This window comes from Pristiophorus japonicus, chromosome 12 (assembly GCF_044704955.1).
Source record: "Pristiophorus japonicus isolate sPriJap1 chromosome 12, sPriJap1.hap1, whole genome shotgun sequence".
NCBI lineage: Eukaryota > Metazoa > Chordata > Chondrichthyes > Pristiophoridae > Pristiophorus > Pristiophorus japonicus.
Genome location: NC_091988.1, coordinates 112,786,211 through 112,803,352, shown reverse-complemented (window position 1 = coordinate 112,803,352; position 17,142 = coordinate 112,786,211). Strand labels below are relative to the sequence as shown.

Sequence of the window (17,142 nt, the reverse complement as noted above, 5' to 3'; positions counted from 1 at the left end):
CATTAGTTCACACAAGGCATCAACTATAGGGCACAAAATGGTAAAGGTCAAGTCAATTAGCCCTATTCCATAATGATGCTTTTCATGTTCTGAAATATGATGTGTTTCTATTTGAAATTGGTTCAGTCAGTTATATTTATGTGCATGTTGTATGGACAGAGGTGACCTGATTACAATTGGTTCATTCAGGGAGCAGCTTCCGTGTCCCAGTTTATGCAAGCTATTTGGAGTAGAGCCCAAATCTGGCTTCACTTGCCCCAAATTGGGACCTTACTTTAGTTCTTCACAAACAAATGTATCCACTAATTAGTCTGTAAATTTCTCTCATGCGAAGTGTCACTGTTTGTCTTCGCAGGCAGAGTTTGTTAACATCAAGCTGTAGAGGTGGTCCAACCATACCAGAATTAGCATTTCCACCAGTCAGTTCTTGGGACACGTACAGAATTCCTGCTTAAAAATTCTTTGTTTCATTTGAGTTGGGAGATTGGCCCTTCATTTTATCCTCACAAGTACGCCATAGATTTCAGGATATGGATATTTGTAGAACTCTAAGCTATTATGTTGCCCATGTTGAGCACCTTTGGAAGACCAGGCGCTTACTGGTTTCCTGTGGCTCAAAGACCTGAGGGAAACCATCATCATCATAGGCAGTCCCTCGCAATCGAGGAAGAATTGCATTCACTCTGAAAATGAGTCCTTTGGTGGCTGAACAGTCCAATACGAGAACCACAGTCCCTGTCACAGGTGGGACAGATAGTCGTTGAGGGTAAGGGAGGGTGGTACAGGTTTGCCGCGTGCTCTTTCCGCTGCCTGCGCTTGATTTCTGCATGCTCTCGGCGATGAGTCTCGAGGAGCTCAGCACCCTCCCGGATGCACTTCCTCCACTTAGGGCGGTCTTTGGCCAGAGACTCCCAGGTGTCGGTGGGGATGTTGCACTTTATCAGGGAGGCTTTGAGGGTGTCCTTGTAACGCCTCCTCTGCCCACCTTTGGCTCGCTTGCCGTGAAGGAGTTCAGAGTAGAGCGCTTGTTTTGGGAGTCTTGTGTCTGGCATGCGGACATTGTGGCCTGCCCTGCGGAGCTAATCAAGTGTGGTCAGTGCTTCAAAGCTGGGGATGTTGGCCTGGTCAAGGACGCTAATGTTGGTGCGTCTGTCCGCCCAGGGGATTTGTAGGATCTTGCGGAGACATCGTTGGTGGTACTGCTCCAGCGACTTGAGGTGTCTACTGTACATGGTCCATGTCTCTGAGCCGAGCGGCAGATAGCAGTGCATTCTACACTGCTGGGTTCTTGCTGAAAGGAAGCCCAGGCTGTTTCCTGAGCCTCTCATTCATGTTCAGGTTGGTGATATTCCTGGATATTTACCACGTATTATTCTCCAGATTTGACTGTGGCACCCAACCTCTGTAGCCCATCTGTGCTGGTAGCTGACACCTTGATCCTCCTGAAATACACCCAATGTGGTAATGCTGCTACAGGAGACAGTAAGGAAGAATAGTCGATCACCCACCTTGAAGGATCAGTTTTCAAAAGCTATGTGTCTTCCACGCACCACCGTCCCTTCCTGCAGGATGGTGTACAGGATGAATAAACATCCCAATTGTTAATACAGGTGTATTATCAAACAAAGTCGCAAACCGAGCCACATAACAGCTTATTAAGGCAGGTGATGTAAAGCTTGGTGGAAGTGGTAGGTTTGAAGGAGAAGAGAGAGAGAGAGATGACGAGGCGGAAAGGTTTTAGGGTACAAGGTAGGTCATAATCGTGTTTGTTATATCCTTGTCCAGCAGGCTAATTTTCTGCTCCATAAGCTGCCACATTAATCAAATAATGAGCATTTGTGCATGACAGGAGCATATGGACACAACCAGAGCAGTGCACAAAATCGTGCGTGGACCTCTTACAGAACATAGCTTTCCATGCAGGCTTCATTTATTAATGGTTTCTTCTGAAATGCATTTTCCCTAGACAGAACTGAACAAATATATATTTGTTAAATTGATGTTGGCAATAATATTGAAACCCTTGAAGGTGCACGGTGCTATTCAGCTGGCTGTTATTACTGCTCGAAGCTGGTTGAGGAGAGCAATTTCTGGACTGAGAAATCGTTTGTCCAATCTGCACGCTACAGCGAAAAGAAGTACCCCAAATTAATGATGGAGTACTTGGCTTTAGATCGTAACTATTTACAAAATGCTGCTTCTGGGAAGACTGCTAATTGCTAATTGATTTAGGACTAGGAGGTAATAGAATGTAATGGATCTGAAAAATGCTTGAATCCATCACCTGAAGTGTTTTTAATATAGCAGTCAAACCAAATGGATTTGGCACTGCGCACCTGGCGAGGGAGAGAATAAAAGCTTTAATTGAGTATGCAAGAGCGACAAGGAGCTGTTTACAAACACAGCTGTACTGCAGCATATTTCTGAAGGATTGGATGTGACAGGCCAGTGCCATTGTACCACATAATGCCCCTGTTCTCCCACGTGGTGGTTCCATGCAGTTCCACTCCCCCGCAATCCTCTCCCCCAGGGCCCTGCCACTCTGCCTAAAGCTCTCTTATGTGGCTTATACCTCACAAGTACTCTTGGTAGAACAGAGACCTGATGTGATGTTGCCACTCAGATATCAGTTAAGTGTAATAGTAGGTTCTGACTGTGTCTACTTGAACTTTGAGAAGCACCCAGCTGTCTAGTTGTAGGTTTCCTTCTTTCAAACGTGGGTTGTACCTGAGGGACTGTAACACTGGGATGAAGTGTTGCTGGGTACAGGTCTGTTACTGATAGCGGCAGTGCTGAGACCAGTTTGAGGTGATACATTAAAAGCCTATTGGTACAAGTGCACGTTTTCCTGTAGCGAACTGGTATATTATCGGAGAATGAGTACGGGTTATTGGAGAGCTGGCAACGGTTGTAGTTTATAATCTATCCACGTAGGAATCAAAAATATAAATATTGATGTAATTCTATTGAAGCTTTTGAAAGAAAATGTGATTAGAGTCGTTTTGGATTTACTGCGAAATCCCAGTGTATGCAGAGGGACATTACTCAGAGCTTTAATGAAGTCACTGGGATGTTCTTTCGGTTCCATGACGACGAGTAATAGGATTTGAATAGTCATAAACGATGCACACAATCTTTTTGGGAATCTCCCTGAGCACCAGGGTTGTATGTAACAGACTGAAAACTGCAAGTATGCATATGCTTCTGACCTTCAGCACACACATACACTTATTCAACATTTGAAGCAGAGGAAGATACAGGAGTAAGGGCAGGGCAATGGGATTAGTTTGGGTTGTTTAAGAGCGTCACAGACTCTTTCTGTAAACTTCTGCAGTTCTATGCTTTAACCGCCAACTGCAGCTTTCATATCTTGAGAGTATCATCATCATAGGCAGTTGCTTGGAATCGAGGGAGACTTGCTTCCATTCTAAAAATGAGTTCTTAGGTGGCTGAACAGTCCAATGCGGGAATTACAGTCTCTGTCACAGGTGGGACAGACCGTGGTTGAAGGAAAGGGAGGGTGGGACAGGTTTGCCGCACGCTCCTTCCGCTGCCTGCACTTGATTTCTGCATACTCTTGGCGACAAGACTCGAGGTGCTCAGCGCCCTCCCGGATGCACTTCCTCCACTTAGGGCGGTCTTTGGCCAGGGACTGCCAGGTGTCAGGAGTATAATGCTTAAAGAAATGTATCTTGTACAGTGTAATTGGCCAGAGCCCGGGTTCAGTATAAGCTTTTCTGGATGCATCAGACAGAGAGGGCGAAACATTCCCAATCTGATTCATTTCTGGTTTGCGCAATGAGCAGCCTGTCTTACAGCTCACTTTGGGCATGGACCCATCTGACTTTTTTCTCCACATCCTCCTCCATTACAAGGTCTACCCACAGAATTTTTTTACTTTTATTTTTAGCAATTGATTCAATGAAACAAATTTGCTGATTTATTCATGTATTTGGTGATGAGTAAGCAATAACTGAGGCAGGGTAACAAAGAGCCACAATCCAATTGGACTCCAGTGTGCTGTAAAGTAGGTGACAGACCATGTGAAGTGAGCTTTATTTAATTTTACCTGCTTTATGTGACCAGCACATTCATTAGTGCTTCAAGACAGCAACTATTCTCCGACCAGTTTAAGGATTATTAAAGGTTTTGGGGTAGAAATAATTTTCTATCTGTCTAGTAGAAACCTCATCCCTCACCAAACTAGATTGGGGAGGGGGACTTTCTGTATTGTGTTCACAGGCCCATGAAGAGGCAGCAAAGCTAGTGTGATGTGACACTGTTCAATATTAATTTGAGACTCACTGGCTATAAGAGTTGCCTAAGGATCTCGGCCTGGAAAGCTGCTGAGGTGATCTGTGCCATTACGACTCAGAGGGACGAAGTGAAAAGATTCACTGGTGTACACAGTGTGTGCTCGATCCTGAGCCCTGTATGTGAAGGAGAGTTATACTAGCTGCGATGAATGCCAGCTCCTTCCTTACCGGTGCAGATTATTCTTGTTCTCAAGTTTCCACCCTCGTGCTGTGGTGGTGCTAGTCTTTATATCTACCGCATAGATTTTCAAACTGGAGGCCATGGGTTCAACATGGTCTGTGAGGTAATCGGGTTTCTGTCCTCCTCGGGCCAAGCACATCATTCACCACATGCATTCTGCATTTGACATAACATTAATTCTGCTGACACATCTATCCATCTGTCTGTTATAAGTAAAAGTCGCACATCTATCCTAGTTTTTTCTGCCCTTGACCTGGAAATTTACAAGAATCTGCCAATCTGCATGTGTTGCTCACCAACAGCAGTTAACCTCTAATTGACCTCAGAATTTAAGCCAAATAGGCTTCATGGTCTTAAAGGCACAGTGACTTTAAACAGAGGTCCCTCTTAGCAGCAGAATAACACATTCTGCATTACACTTCTGTCGTTGCAGAATAGTGTAGTATCTGACATGCGTCTTGCATCCAGCTCATGACCATTCCACTTCAGATGTGACACTTCCAAGTATCAAAAATGCCCTTCTTTAAAAAAAGAAATAGATTAGCCAGTCATTTCCTTCTGCTTCGGGATTTACAAGCAGCCTTCAATGTACAGAGAAACCATGTACAGACCTCAGGATGTGCCCAACACAAATTAGCCTGTAATGGACCTCAGGATGTGTCTGTTTGCAGCAATTGGACGTGGTGGCTGTGGAGGAACAAGCCAGAATGTTACATTCAGCATTACACAGTATAGCACACTTGGCATCATAAACCAGCTGATCATCTAACATGTTAAGCAATGTCACCGGAGGCTCATAAATACTAATAACACAGAGAGTTTTCTGCAGTGGTGGCACTGTATTCCTTCGATGAGCTGCCCAATTTAGAAGATGGTATCCCTGGAGTATGTACCCAGATCATCATTATTGGCAGTCCCTCGGAATCGAGGAAGACTTGCTTCCTCTCTAAAAAATGAGTTCTTGGATGGCTGAACAGACCAATACGGGAATTACAGTCCCTGTCACAGGTGGGACAGACAGTGGTTGAGGGAAAGGGAGGGTGGGACTGATTTCCCGCACGCTCCTTCCGCTACCTGCGTTTGGTTTCTGCATGCTCCCGGTGACCGAGACTCAAGGTGCTCAGCGCCCTCCCGGATGCACTTCCTCCACTTAGGGCGGTCTTTGGCCAGGTACTCCCAGGTGTCAGTGGGGATGTTGCAATTTATCAGGGAGGCTTTGAGGGTGTCCCTGTAACGTTTCCTCTGCCCACCTTTGGCTCGTTTGCAGTGAAGGAGTTCCGAGTAGAGCGCTTGCTTTGGGAGTCTCGTGTCGGGCATGCGGACAATGTGGCCTGCCCAGCGGAGCTGATCAAGTGTGGTCAGTGCTTCGATGCTGGGGATGTTGGCCTGGTTGAGGACACCTGCAGAAGTCAGATCTCATACCATTGTAGATATGAGTGATCAGATTATACACCTCTTCTTTCAATGAGCGCTAACATTTAAGCAAGCAGAACGGGAGACTTTGTAGCCTTATTCAAGAACAGACATTGATCACTTACAACCCATTTTCCTTCAGCAGTTCCTATCAGCAGATTCGGTGCTGCGTTTGTTATCTTATTGTCCTATAAAGGAATGTTATGAGGATGTAGGATTATCCCCGCAGCGATACAAGTATGGGATCCCTATTAAATAGGTTCAATCGCTTTATTTTTCTTTCTCTCATCCCCTGAGGAAGGTTCCAGTTTCTACTTGGCTACTGCTTATAGCAGCATGATTGAAATCAGGAACTCACTATGTGAGATATCATGGGGTAAACAAAAAACCCATTTACTGTGAGAAATCACGGGCACAGACCACAATCCCATCACTGTGAGGGGTTACGGGCACAGACCACAATTCCATCACTGTGAGGGGTTACGGGCACAGACCACAATCCCATCACTGTGAGGGGTTACGGGCACAGACCACAATCCCATCACTGTGAGGGGTTACGGGCACAGACCACAATCCCATCACTGTGAGGAATCACGGGCACAGACTGGCATATTATTGCTCAGTGAGTAATCATAGGCACATGTCCATGTCCCATCACACCAGTTGCTGACTATGGCCCTCAAACAAGATAATGGTTGGCATTGTGGCTATTAACAAAAGCTTGTTAGTAGAATCGTTACAGTACAGTAGAAGGTCATTCGGCCCGTCGAGCCTGTGCCGCTCTCTGCAAGAGCACCTCAGCTAGCCCCACTCCCCCGCCCTTTCCCCGTAGCCCTGCAAATTAGTTTCCTTCCGGTACATATCCAATTCCCTTTTGAAAGCCACATTTGAATCTGCTCCCACCACCCTCTCAGACAGTGCATTCCAGATCCTAAGCACTTGCTGTGTAAAAACGTTTTCCCTCATGTCTCCTTTGGATCTTCTGCCAATCACCTTAAACCTGTGTCCTCAGGTTCTCGACCCTTCCACCAATGGGAACAGTTTCTCTCTATCTGATCTGTCCAGACCCCTCATGATTTTGAACTTTATCAAATCTTCTCTGCTCCAAGGAAAACAACCCCAGCTTCTCCAGTCTATCCATGTAACTGAAGTCCCTCATCTCTGGTACCATTCTTGTAATTTTTTTCTAAGGCCTTCACATCCTTCCAAAAGTTTGATGCCCAGAATTGGACACAATACTCCAGTTATGGCCAACCCAGTTTTTATAAAGGTTCATGATAACTCCTTTGCTTGTGCACTCTATGCCTCTATTTATGAAGCCCAGGATCCCGTATGCTTTTTTAACCGCTTTCTCAACCCGCCCTGCTACCGTCAACGATTTGTGCCCATTTACCCCCAGGTGTCTCTGTTCATGCACCCCCTTTAGAATTGTACCCTTTAGTTTATATTGATGCTCCTCATTCTTCCTACCAAAATGTATCACTTCCCACTTTTCTGTGTTAAACTTCATCTGCATGTGTCTGTCCATTCCACTGGCCAGTCTATGTCCCCTTAAAGTCTATCCCTCCTCCTCACTATACTTCCAAGTTTTGTGTCATCTGCAAATTTTGATATAGTGTCCTGTACAACCAAGTCCAAATCATTAATATATATTAAGAAAAGCAGTGGTCCCAGTACCGACCCTGGGGAACACCACTGTATACCTACCTCCAGTCCGAAAAACAAACGTTCACCACTACTCTCGGTTTCCTGTCACTGAGCCAATTCCGTATCCGTGTTGCCACTGTCCCTTTTATTCCATGGACTTCAACTTTGCTGGCAAGCCTGTTATGTGGCACTTTGTCAAACGCCTTTTGGAATTCCACGTACACCACATCAACTGCATTACCCTCATCAACACTCTCTGTTACCTCATCAAAAATTTCAATCAAAGTTAGTTAAACACAATTTGCCTTTAACAAATCTGTGCTGGCTTCCCTGAATTAATCCACACTTGTCCAAGTGACAATTTTGTCCTTGATTATCGTTTCTAAAAGCTTCCCCACTACCGATGTTAAACTGACTGGCCTGTAGTTGCTAGGTTTATCATTGCACCCTGTTTTGAACAAGGGTGTAACATTTCCAATTTTCCAGTCCTCTGGCACCAACTCCGTATCCAAGGAGGATTGTAAGATTATGGCCTGTACTTCCGCTTTTACTTCCCTCAGCATCCTAGGATGCATCCCATCCGGTACTGGTGACTTATCAACTTTAAGTACAGTCAGCCTTTCTAGTACCTCCTCTTTATCAATTTTTATCTCATCCAATATCTCCACTATCTTCTCTTTCACTATGACTTTGGCAGCATCATCTTCCTCTCTAAAGCCAGATGCAAAGTACTCATTTAGTACCTCTGCCTCCATGCATTGGTCTCATTTTTGGTCCCTAATCGGCCCCACCACTCCTCATACTATCTGTTTACGAGTACCATGGGTCTAGACCTTGCCTACCTTACTTATTACAAATGACGAATAGCTCCCTGTCTGTGTGTTGGATGAAGAGACCTGTAATGTTTTACTTCAATCAATTGAAATATATTTAATAACCGACAGCTTCTGATTCTGGAAGCAGTTAGTTGTATGGAATCTGTATCATGTTTCTGTGGTGTCTCCTTGCTCTCCTTTAAAGAGCTATCTATTGATTTTTACCAGAATTAGCTTGTCCTTCCATTGCAATTTTCTCCACGTTTGAGAGAGTAGCCACGAATGCATATATATCTGAACCTTATGCAGTTTGCCCTAGTTTCTGCATTCTGTTGTTCTAATCAAGTCAGCAGAGCCTTTCAGGGGCCAAAGGGAACCTGTGGGAATTGTAGGCTCGATGGATTTCCTTACAGTTATGATTTTATATTAATCCCTCCCAGCTCAATCAGTTTACTAAAGGCACAGTACGTTCTGTCTTCTGTGCAGTTTAATCCATACTCAGCTCAGCTGGTGCACGGTCCCTATGGAAGTTTAGGAGGGCGATGGAGTTCTAGGAACAAACAATTCCCACGGGCTGCCTTTGGCCTTTGGGGTTTGAAGTGTGCAGCAGTTGGGCGGGGCCACACAGGTCCTGGAGCACTCCCAGTTCCAGGGACACTCCGTGCAGCACGTGTTTTTATTTGTTCCTGGGATGTGGGCGTCACTGACAAGACCAGCATTTATTGCCCATCCCTAATTGCCCTTGAGAAGATGGTGGTGAGCCACTGCCTTGAACCGCTGCAGTTCGTGTGGAGCTATTAGGGAGGGAGTTCCAGGATTTGAACCCAGTGACAATGAAGTAACAGCGATATATTTACAAGTCAGGATGGTGTGTGACTTGGAGGGGAACGTAGAGGTGGTGGTGTTCCCATGTGCCTGCTGCCCTTGTTCTTCTAGGTGCTGGAGGTTGCAGGTTTGGGAGGTGCTGCCGAAGAAACCTTGGCGAGTTGCTGCAGTGTATCTTGTCGATGGTACACACTGCAGCCACAGTGCGCCAGTGGTAGAGGGAGTGAATGTTGAAGGTGGTGGATGGGGTACCAATCAAGCGGCGGCTTTGTCCTGGAGTGTTGTTGGAGCTACACTCATCCAGGCAAGTGGAGAATATTCCATCACACTCCTGACTTGTGCCTTGTAGATGGTGGAAAGGCTTTGGGGAGTCAGGAGGTGAGACACTCGCCGCAGAATACCCAGCCTCTGACCTGCTCTTGTTGCCACAGTATGTGGCTGGTCCAGTTAAGTTTCTGGTCAATGGTGACCCCCAGGATGTTGATGGTGGAATGATTCGACGATGGTAATGCCATTGAATGTCAAGGGACGGTGGTTAGACTCTCGCTTGTTGGAGATGGTCATTGCCTGGCACTTGTGTGGCATGAATATAACTTGCCATTTATCAGCGCCATCCTGAATTTCGTCCAGCACTCATTGGCACAGGTACTTGGTCCTTGCATTTGTTGTTGGGGATGTTGATTAATGTCACTGTGAGGTGGGTGGATGTACATTCTCAGGATTGAGAATTACAACCGGCTATAGGAGCACCAGTACTTCCTCATACAGCTGAACTGGGCTGAGTAGGTATTTGAATGCTATTTGAGCTGATATCTGGCACGTCATCTGGATTATGAGACCGTTGTACATTAGCAGTTCCAAAAGCTCCAAAGCAGATAAAGAGCCTAAATCTGAAACCCTTCAGACACCAAGTGTCGCAGGTGCTGCATGAGCTTCAGTTGGAATGAGGCGACCCGTTTAGATGACGGGATTTGATTTGGGCCGTAGCTCTGTAAACTGCTCGGGACCGCCTGCCCGCCCAATGCAGCCCAGTTATTTCATAGCATCATTCAGACGAGTCTGCTAACATGCGAGATCTGTGTAAGAGGGTGGCATGCCGGTTTGTATAGGCTGGGAATGATGAGAGATCATTGGATGTTAAACTTCCAGTACAGTATGCACCACTGATGTGTATCCTGCAGGATGCCAGGCAGATGAATGGCAGCCTCATAGGCAGTCCCTCGGAGTCGAGGAAGACTTGCTTCCACTCTAAAAATGAGTCCTTAGGTGACTGTAGAGTCCAATACGAGAACCACAATCCCTGTCACAGGTGGGACAGATAGTTGTTGAGGGTGAGGGTAAGGGAGGGTGGGACAGGTTTGCCGCATGCTCCTTCTATTGCATGCGCTTGGTTTCTGCATGCTCTCGGCGATGAATGACAGCCTATATTCTCAAGGGCCCACCTCCGTACTGTGGTGGAAGTACATTTTACCCACATCTACAGTTCCAGATGTGAATCCTGTTTCAGCAGCTTCCAACATTAAACAAGGCGGTAAACCCTGTCATTAATATATTTGGGAGCCAACACGATACCTGTTTAAAGTATGGGGCATATTATGATATGGCGTCTCTAAGTGAGGAAAGTTTTGCTTATTGTACATTAAGTTGGGGGTGAGCTCCACCTGCGATACAGGGTGTTTGATCCACTTGAGATGTGATCCACTGACTTGCACCAAAGGCCGAGTGAGACCACAGGTAAGCTCACTGCAGGTTGGGTCAGTGATGGTGGATAGTCCCAGCAGCAAAGGGAGCTGAGAGGATGGCTGCATTTCTCAATTTTCTCTTTACTTCAGTACCTACACAACACCAAACATGCATGTTAGCTCTCACTATGGCTGGCTCACAAACAGAAGGCACAAGGAAAGCCCATTAGCCCCAACGAACCTATCTGATCAATCCCACTTACTTTCGCATCATATCTCTTGGTTTCTTCTCTCTCCAGAAGTGCATTTCATTGCCCTTTGAACCTATCTATACTGTCGATTTGAACCCATTATACTGAGTCCCTGGTAACTTATTGCACCCTTTGGGTGTTAATGTTCCACCTGCCTTCCTTTCTTACCCTTACTTGACAGCCATTGTATTCTGCAATATTCGAGCTCTTCAACACGGTGAGTAATTTGCCTGGATGTTGCATTAGTTCCTGCCAGGATCTCACCTTGAAGTCTCCTCTAATGCTTCATCTCTTGCTCCTTTTCAGGGTCCAACGAGCAACAACTGTGCTCCTGGCCGATCCCTGCTTTCAGCTGCGGTCAATACAATACCTACTCGGAGAAAATGAGGTGTCAGCCGTGGGGACAACACCCCCACCAACCGAGAAGAAACACTTCTCCCTCCAAGCATGTGAGTATCGTGGGCACTGGGACTGTGACAGACCCGAGGGTCTGCCCCGTTGCATCATATACTCGTGGAGAACTTGTAGCTGCGGCGAGCACTCTAACAACTTTAAAATGCTACGTGGGGAGGAGTTCGAGTGGCTTTGCGAGGGAGAGAATGCACAAGCTGTCTGGATTTGATGCTGATGTGCACTGGTGGAGCAGGGGATAGTGAAGGTCACTGTGCCTTTTGTATACGCCCTTGTCAATAAAAATTCCTTCTTTAGTCGAGAGACTGGGCTTGTTCTCCTTAGAGCAGAGAAAGCTGAGGGGAGTTTTAATAGAGGTGATCAAAATTATGAGGGGTTTTGATGGAGTAGATGAGGAGAAAATGTTTCCACTGGTAGGAGTGTCAGTAACCAGAGGACACAGATTTAAGGTAATTGACAAATAATCCAGGGGGGACATTTTTTTCCAGCAACAAGTTATGATGGTGTAGAATATGTTGCCTGAAGGGGAAGCACATTCAAAAATAATTATCAAAAGGGAATTGGCTGTAAAATTGAAAAATAGAAATTTGAAGGGCTGTGGGAAAAGAGCAAGAGTGTGAGACTAATTGGAAAGCTCGGCACAGGCACGGTTGGCCAAACGGCCTCCTTCTGTGCGGTATGATTCTATGATTACATCCTAAATGATTGGCCAGACATCTCGGGTTTGTTGATACGTTAATATGTAAGAGTGCCGCTGTGAGAGTAGGTGGTAAAGAAAGACTTGCATTTATGGACAGACTTACATTTATTTACCACATTTACAACTTCAGGATGTGCCTAAGTGCTTTACAGCCAATTAAATAATTTTGAAGTGTTGCAATGTAGGAAACACGGCAGCTGATTTGCTCCCACAAAATGTAAAATAAATGACCAAATCATCTTTGAGGGATAAATACTGCGAGAACTCCCCTACTCCTCTTCGAATAGTACCATAAGTTATTTTATGTCCACCTGAGAGGGCACATGTCAACGTTGCATCGAAAGGAGGCACCTCCAACAGTGCAGCAGTCCCTCAGTACTGAACAGAAGTGTCAGCCTGGATTATGTGGTCAAGTCTCTGGAGTGGGGCTCGAACCCACGACCTTCCAACTCCGAGGTGAGATTGCTACCACTGAGCCACGGCTGACATCTGATGTCCTAAACCCTAAAGGCCGAACCACTTAAAATAAAGTTTGCTTTACAAAAGCTATCCAGGTGCCCTTTGTTTCAGGGTCGGTATCTCCTGGTTAAATCGGCTAAAGGGCGCCACAGGCAATCAAGATGGCATGGCAGCTATCGCCCGCCACTCTGTCTATGTTCGATTCTTGATCGATTGTTCTTCAGTCAGAAGCAGCATTTCTAGTATGTACAGGTCACTATGGTGATGCAGGTAATTTAGCATCAAAAGATCTAATGATTTGTCTTGAGAGAGACTGTTTTTTAACATTTAGTGTATTTTAATGAATTCTCCCCTTAACCTCGTCTGTAGACTAAAACGTGAGCTTCTTGAATTTTTCCTCAATCCTGCCTGGGTGGCTGGTGCACAGATTCCAGTATATTATGTGCTATTAGTACACCTCATCATAAGCAGTCCCTTGGAATTGAGGAAGACTTGCTTCCACTCTTAAAATGAGTCCTTAGGTGGCTGAATAGTCCAATTCGAGAGCCACAGTCCCTGTCACAAGTGGGACAGATAGTCGTTGAGAGAAGGGAAGGTGGGACTGGTTTGCCGCATGCTCTTTCCGCTGCCTGCGCTTGTTTTCTGCATGCTCTCGGCGATGAGACTCAAGGTGCTCAGTGCCCTCCCGGATGCACTTCCTCCACTTAGGGCGATCTTTGGCCAGGGAATCCCAGGTATCAGTGGGGATGTTGCACTTTATCAGGGAGGTTTTGAGGGTGTCCTTGTAACGTTTCCTCTGCCCACCTTTGGCTAGTTTGCTGTGGATGAGTTCCGAGTAGAGCGCTTGCTTTGGGAGTCTCGTGTCGGGCATGCGGACAATGTGGCCTGCCCAGCGGAGCTGATCGAGGATGGTCAGTGCTTCAATGCTAGGGATGTTGTCCTGGTCGAGGACGCTAATGTTGGTGAGTCTGTCCTCCCGGGGGATTTGTAGGATCTTGCAGAGACATCGTTGGTGGTATTTCTCTGGTGACTTGAGGTGCCTACTGTACATGGTCCACGTCTCTGAGCCATACAGGAGGGTGGGTACCACCACCCTGGCTGAGATCAGCCAGTCAGCATATGGTTGAGACCCTCCTGGTGCATGTCAAGCAAGGAATCTGACTCAGCTGTCGGGCCTTCTGTGGTCGAGCAGTTTGCTTGACAAATGGAACAAGTTGGTGGCAGGCTGCAATGGTGCCCGTGAATCATGAGTCAGCACCTTCAGTCTCGCCTCTGAGTCAGGGATTCAAGTCCCACTCCAGGTACTTGAGCCTATAATCCAAGCCGACTCTCCCAGTGCAGTACTGAGGGAATGCTGCACTGTTGGTGGTGCCATCTTTCAGATGAGACGTTTAACCGAGGCTTCGTCGGCCTCTCAGGCAGATGTTACAGATCCACAGCCTCTATTTGAAGACGAGTAGGGGAGTTCTTCCTGGTGTCCTGGCCAATAGTTATCCCTCAGCTAACACCTAAAACAGATTTTCTCATTATCACATTGCTGTTTGTGGGGCCTTGCTCTGCACAAATTGACTGCTGCGTTTCCTCATTTACAACAATGACTACACTTAAAAAGTACTTCATTGGCTGTAAAACACATTGCAATGTCCGGAGGTCATGGAAGGTGCTATATAAATACAAATTCTTTCTTTCAGGGAAGGGATGGGGGGAAAAAACGCATTATCTTCACAAATGGGAAGATGTGCAAACATCACACCCAGCCACCAGCCGGTCTCCAGCCAGCTGTGAAATTATTGTGCTGAAGCCTGAAATTGCCGCAGATTGCTCACCCAAGGAGGTTCATTTAGGATGGTTACGTATTGGTGCATGTTTCACTCTGAGTTGAGATATACGGGTTGTTAAGATAAAGGAGATGTTTGCAGGGCTACGGGGAAAGAGCAGTGGAGTGCGAATAATTACTGCTCTTACAAAAAAGTAGCGCAGACATGATGGGCCAATTGGCCACCTTCTGTGCTCTATCATTCTATGAATGTCTGAACCTTTTTCCAAACTTTGGGGTGAAGAATTTCTCTTTGAACCATTCCCAGCTTTCTGCTCAGATAAGAGGCTGTGTTCATCACACACAGCACTCCGATCTACAAGCACCTCGGGGGCCCCACAGAGCTCCGAGGGGTCGGACAAGGAAAACTATATCAAAAATAGCAAATCTTTTCAGTGTTTTAGGCAAGGATGGATAAACAGATTTCTCAAGGCAACATCGGAAGCACCACTGCTGTAAGCTGAAGGAATAAACAAGTCCAGATTTATTGCTGCTACAAGGAACTCCAGGATTTGTACCATCTGCAGTTAACATAAGCACATCAGAAATAGGAGCAGGAGTGGGCCATTGGGCCATTTGGCCATTTGGCCACTCTAGCTTGCTCTGCCATTCAATACAATCATGTCTGATCTGATCATGGACTCAGCAACGCTCCCCTGCCCGCTCCCCATAACCCTTTATTCCCTTATCGCTGAAAAATCTGTCCACCTCCATCTTAAATATATTCAATGACCCAGCCTCTACAGCCCTCTGGGGCAGAAAATTCCATAGATTTGCAACTCTCTGAGAGAAGAAATTCCTCCTCATCTCAGTTTTAAATGGGCGGCCCCTTATTCTAAAACTAATTCTGTCTATTTTTCCAAGAAACACCAACAAATCAGTAGCACTGAAGATGAACATAGCATGTGATTGAGAACCAGTGTAATAGTCTCACTGTGTTCAGTACAGAGAGGCTGAGAGTCAGTGTGATATCTCACTGTGTTCAGTACACAGCACGGTGAGAGTCAGTGTGATAGTCTCACTGTGTTCAGTACACAGCATGGTGTCAGTGTGATAGTCTCACTGTGTTCAGTACACAGCATGGTGTCAGTGTGATAGTCTCACTGTGTTCGGTACACAGCACGGTGAGAGTCAGTGTGATATCTCACTGTGTTCAGTACAGAGAGGCTGAGAGTCAGTGTGATAGTCTCACTGTGTTCAGTACAGAGGGGCTGAGAGTCAGTGTGATATCTCACTGTGTTCAGTACACAGCACGGTGAGAGCCAGATAGTCTCACTGTGTTCAGTACAGAGAGGCTGAGAGTCAGTGTGATATCTCACTGTGTTCAGTACAGAGAGGCTGAGAGTCAGTGTGATATCTCACTGTGTTCAGTACACAGTATGGTGAGAGTCAGTGTGATAGTCTCACTGTGTTCAGTACACAGTACGGTGAGAGTCAGTGTGATAGTCTCACTGTGTTCAGTACACAGCACGGTGAGAGCCAGATAGTCTCACTGTTCAATTTGAAATGGATTTTTGATGTTCACGGTATATCATCATCATCCCTCGAACGAGGATTACTTGCTTTCACAAGCTCGCAGGTGTTTCAATGAAGTACCCGATGTTCCAGTCCTGAACTCCATTTGAGGGGGTGGAAGATGCCTGTGTGTGAATTTTTTTAACATGGGGTGACCGTTGCACACCAGCCACCACACGGGCTCGACAGAGCTAGGCCTTTATCCAGTGGCAAGAATTAACAGGATGACTGGAGACCTGCTCTGCTGCACGGACCTAGTGCGCACACATATCGCAGTGTGGGCTGGCCTGTGCTGCCCCTGGGCCCTCGCCTCTCCTGGGCCCCGTACCTTCGTTTGCTGCACCGCTGCCACAGTCGCTCGCCGCTCCTCCGCCACAAACATTCACCGCATCTCTCACTGCTTACCCACTCCTCTGGCGATCCTGCCCACGCTCCAAAACAGCGACCAGGATTTTGATGATGTCACCCATCTCACAATCGCCGCACACTTGCAGCAGCTCGCGCTGGAGGTTGAAGTGGTACGCTGCTCCAGCTCTTTTATAGCCCGACCTGCGGAGCTGTTCTCTCGCAGGCCGGGGGGGGCCAGGGTATATATTCACTGACTGAAAGTAATATTTTTTTTATTAACATCAATTTTGGATACAATTCTAAATCGGAGGTGTGCCTATATTGACTGTTTCCTGAGGCTTTACATCAAAGTGTAGCTTGAGGTATGATTTGAATAATGTTTTAGAAATAGTTTATATCTGTGTGGTGCCTGCCTCTCCTTGCTGCTCATCAATGTTAAATTTAGCACAGCACATTCCATTCGATCGGGACCCAGTACCTTGAGTGGCTCGAGATACATGGGCAGGCAGGCTCCTGAAGGCAAGGGCTGGCCAGGGTTAAGCCAGTTGAAAGGTATTTGTGCTTCATGGAGATAAAACAAAGAAATACTGGTAATTGTGTAGCACCTCAGGACATCCCAAAGCACTTTACAACCAATTATACACTTTCTGAAGTGAAGTCACTGTTGTCATGTCGGAAACGCAGCAGCCTATATGTGCACAGCAAGCTCCCACAGACAGCAATGAAATAAATGATCTGTTTTGGGTAAGGCAAACACTCAGCA

At 46.3% G+C, this 17,142-nt stretch overlaps 1 protein-coding gene across 1 annotated transcript in view; it reads left to right on the top strand.

Moving 5' to 3' along the window:
- LOC139276840 (E3 ubiquitin-protein ligase RNF123) overlaps nucleotides 1-17,142 on the top strand; it is a 413,881-nt gene that overhangs the window by 337,216 nt on the left and 59,523 nt on the right. Inside the window, exon 30 of the mRNA XM_070894838.1 lies at nucleotides 11,437-11,579. Within this exon, the coding sequence (XP_070750939.1) occupies nucleotides 11,437-11,579 (143 nt within the window). The remainder of the gene's footprint in view (nucleotides 1-11,436; nucleotides 11,580-17,142) is intronic.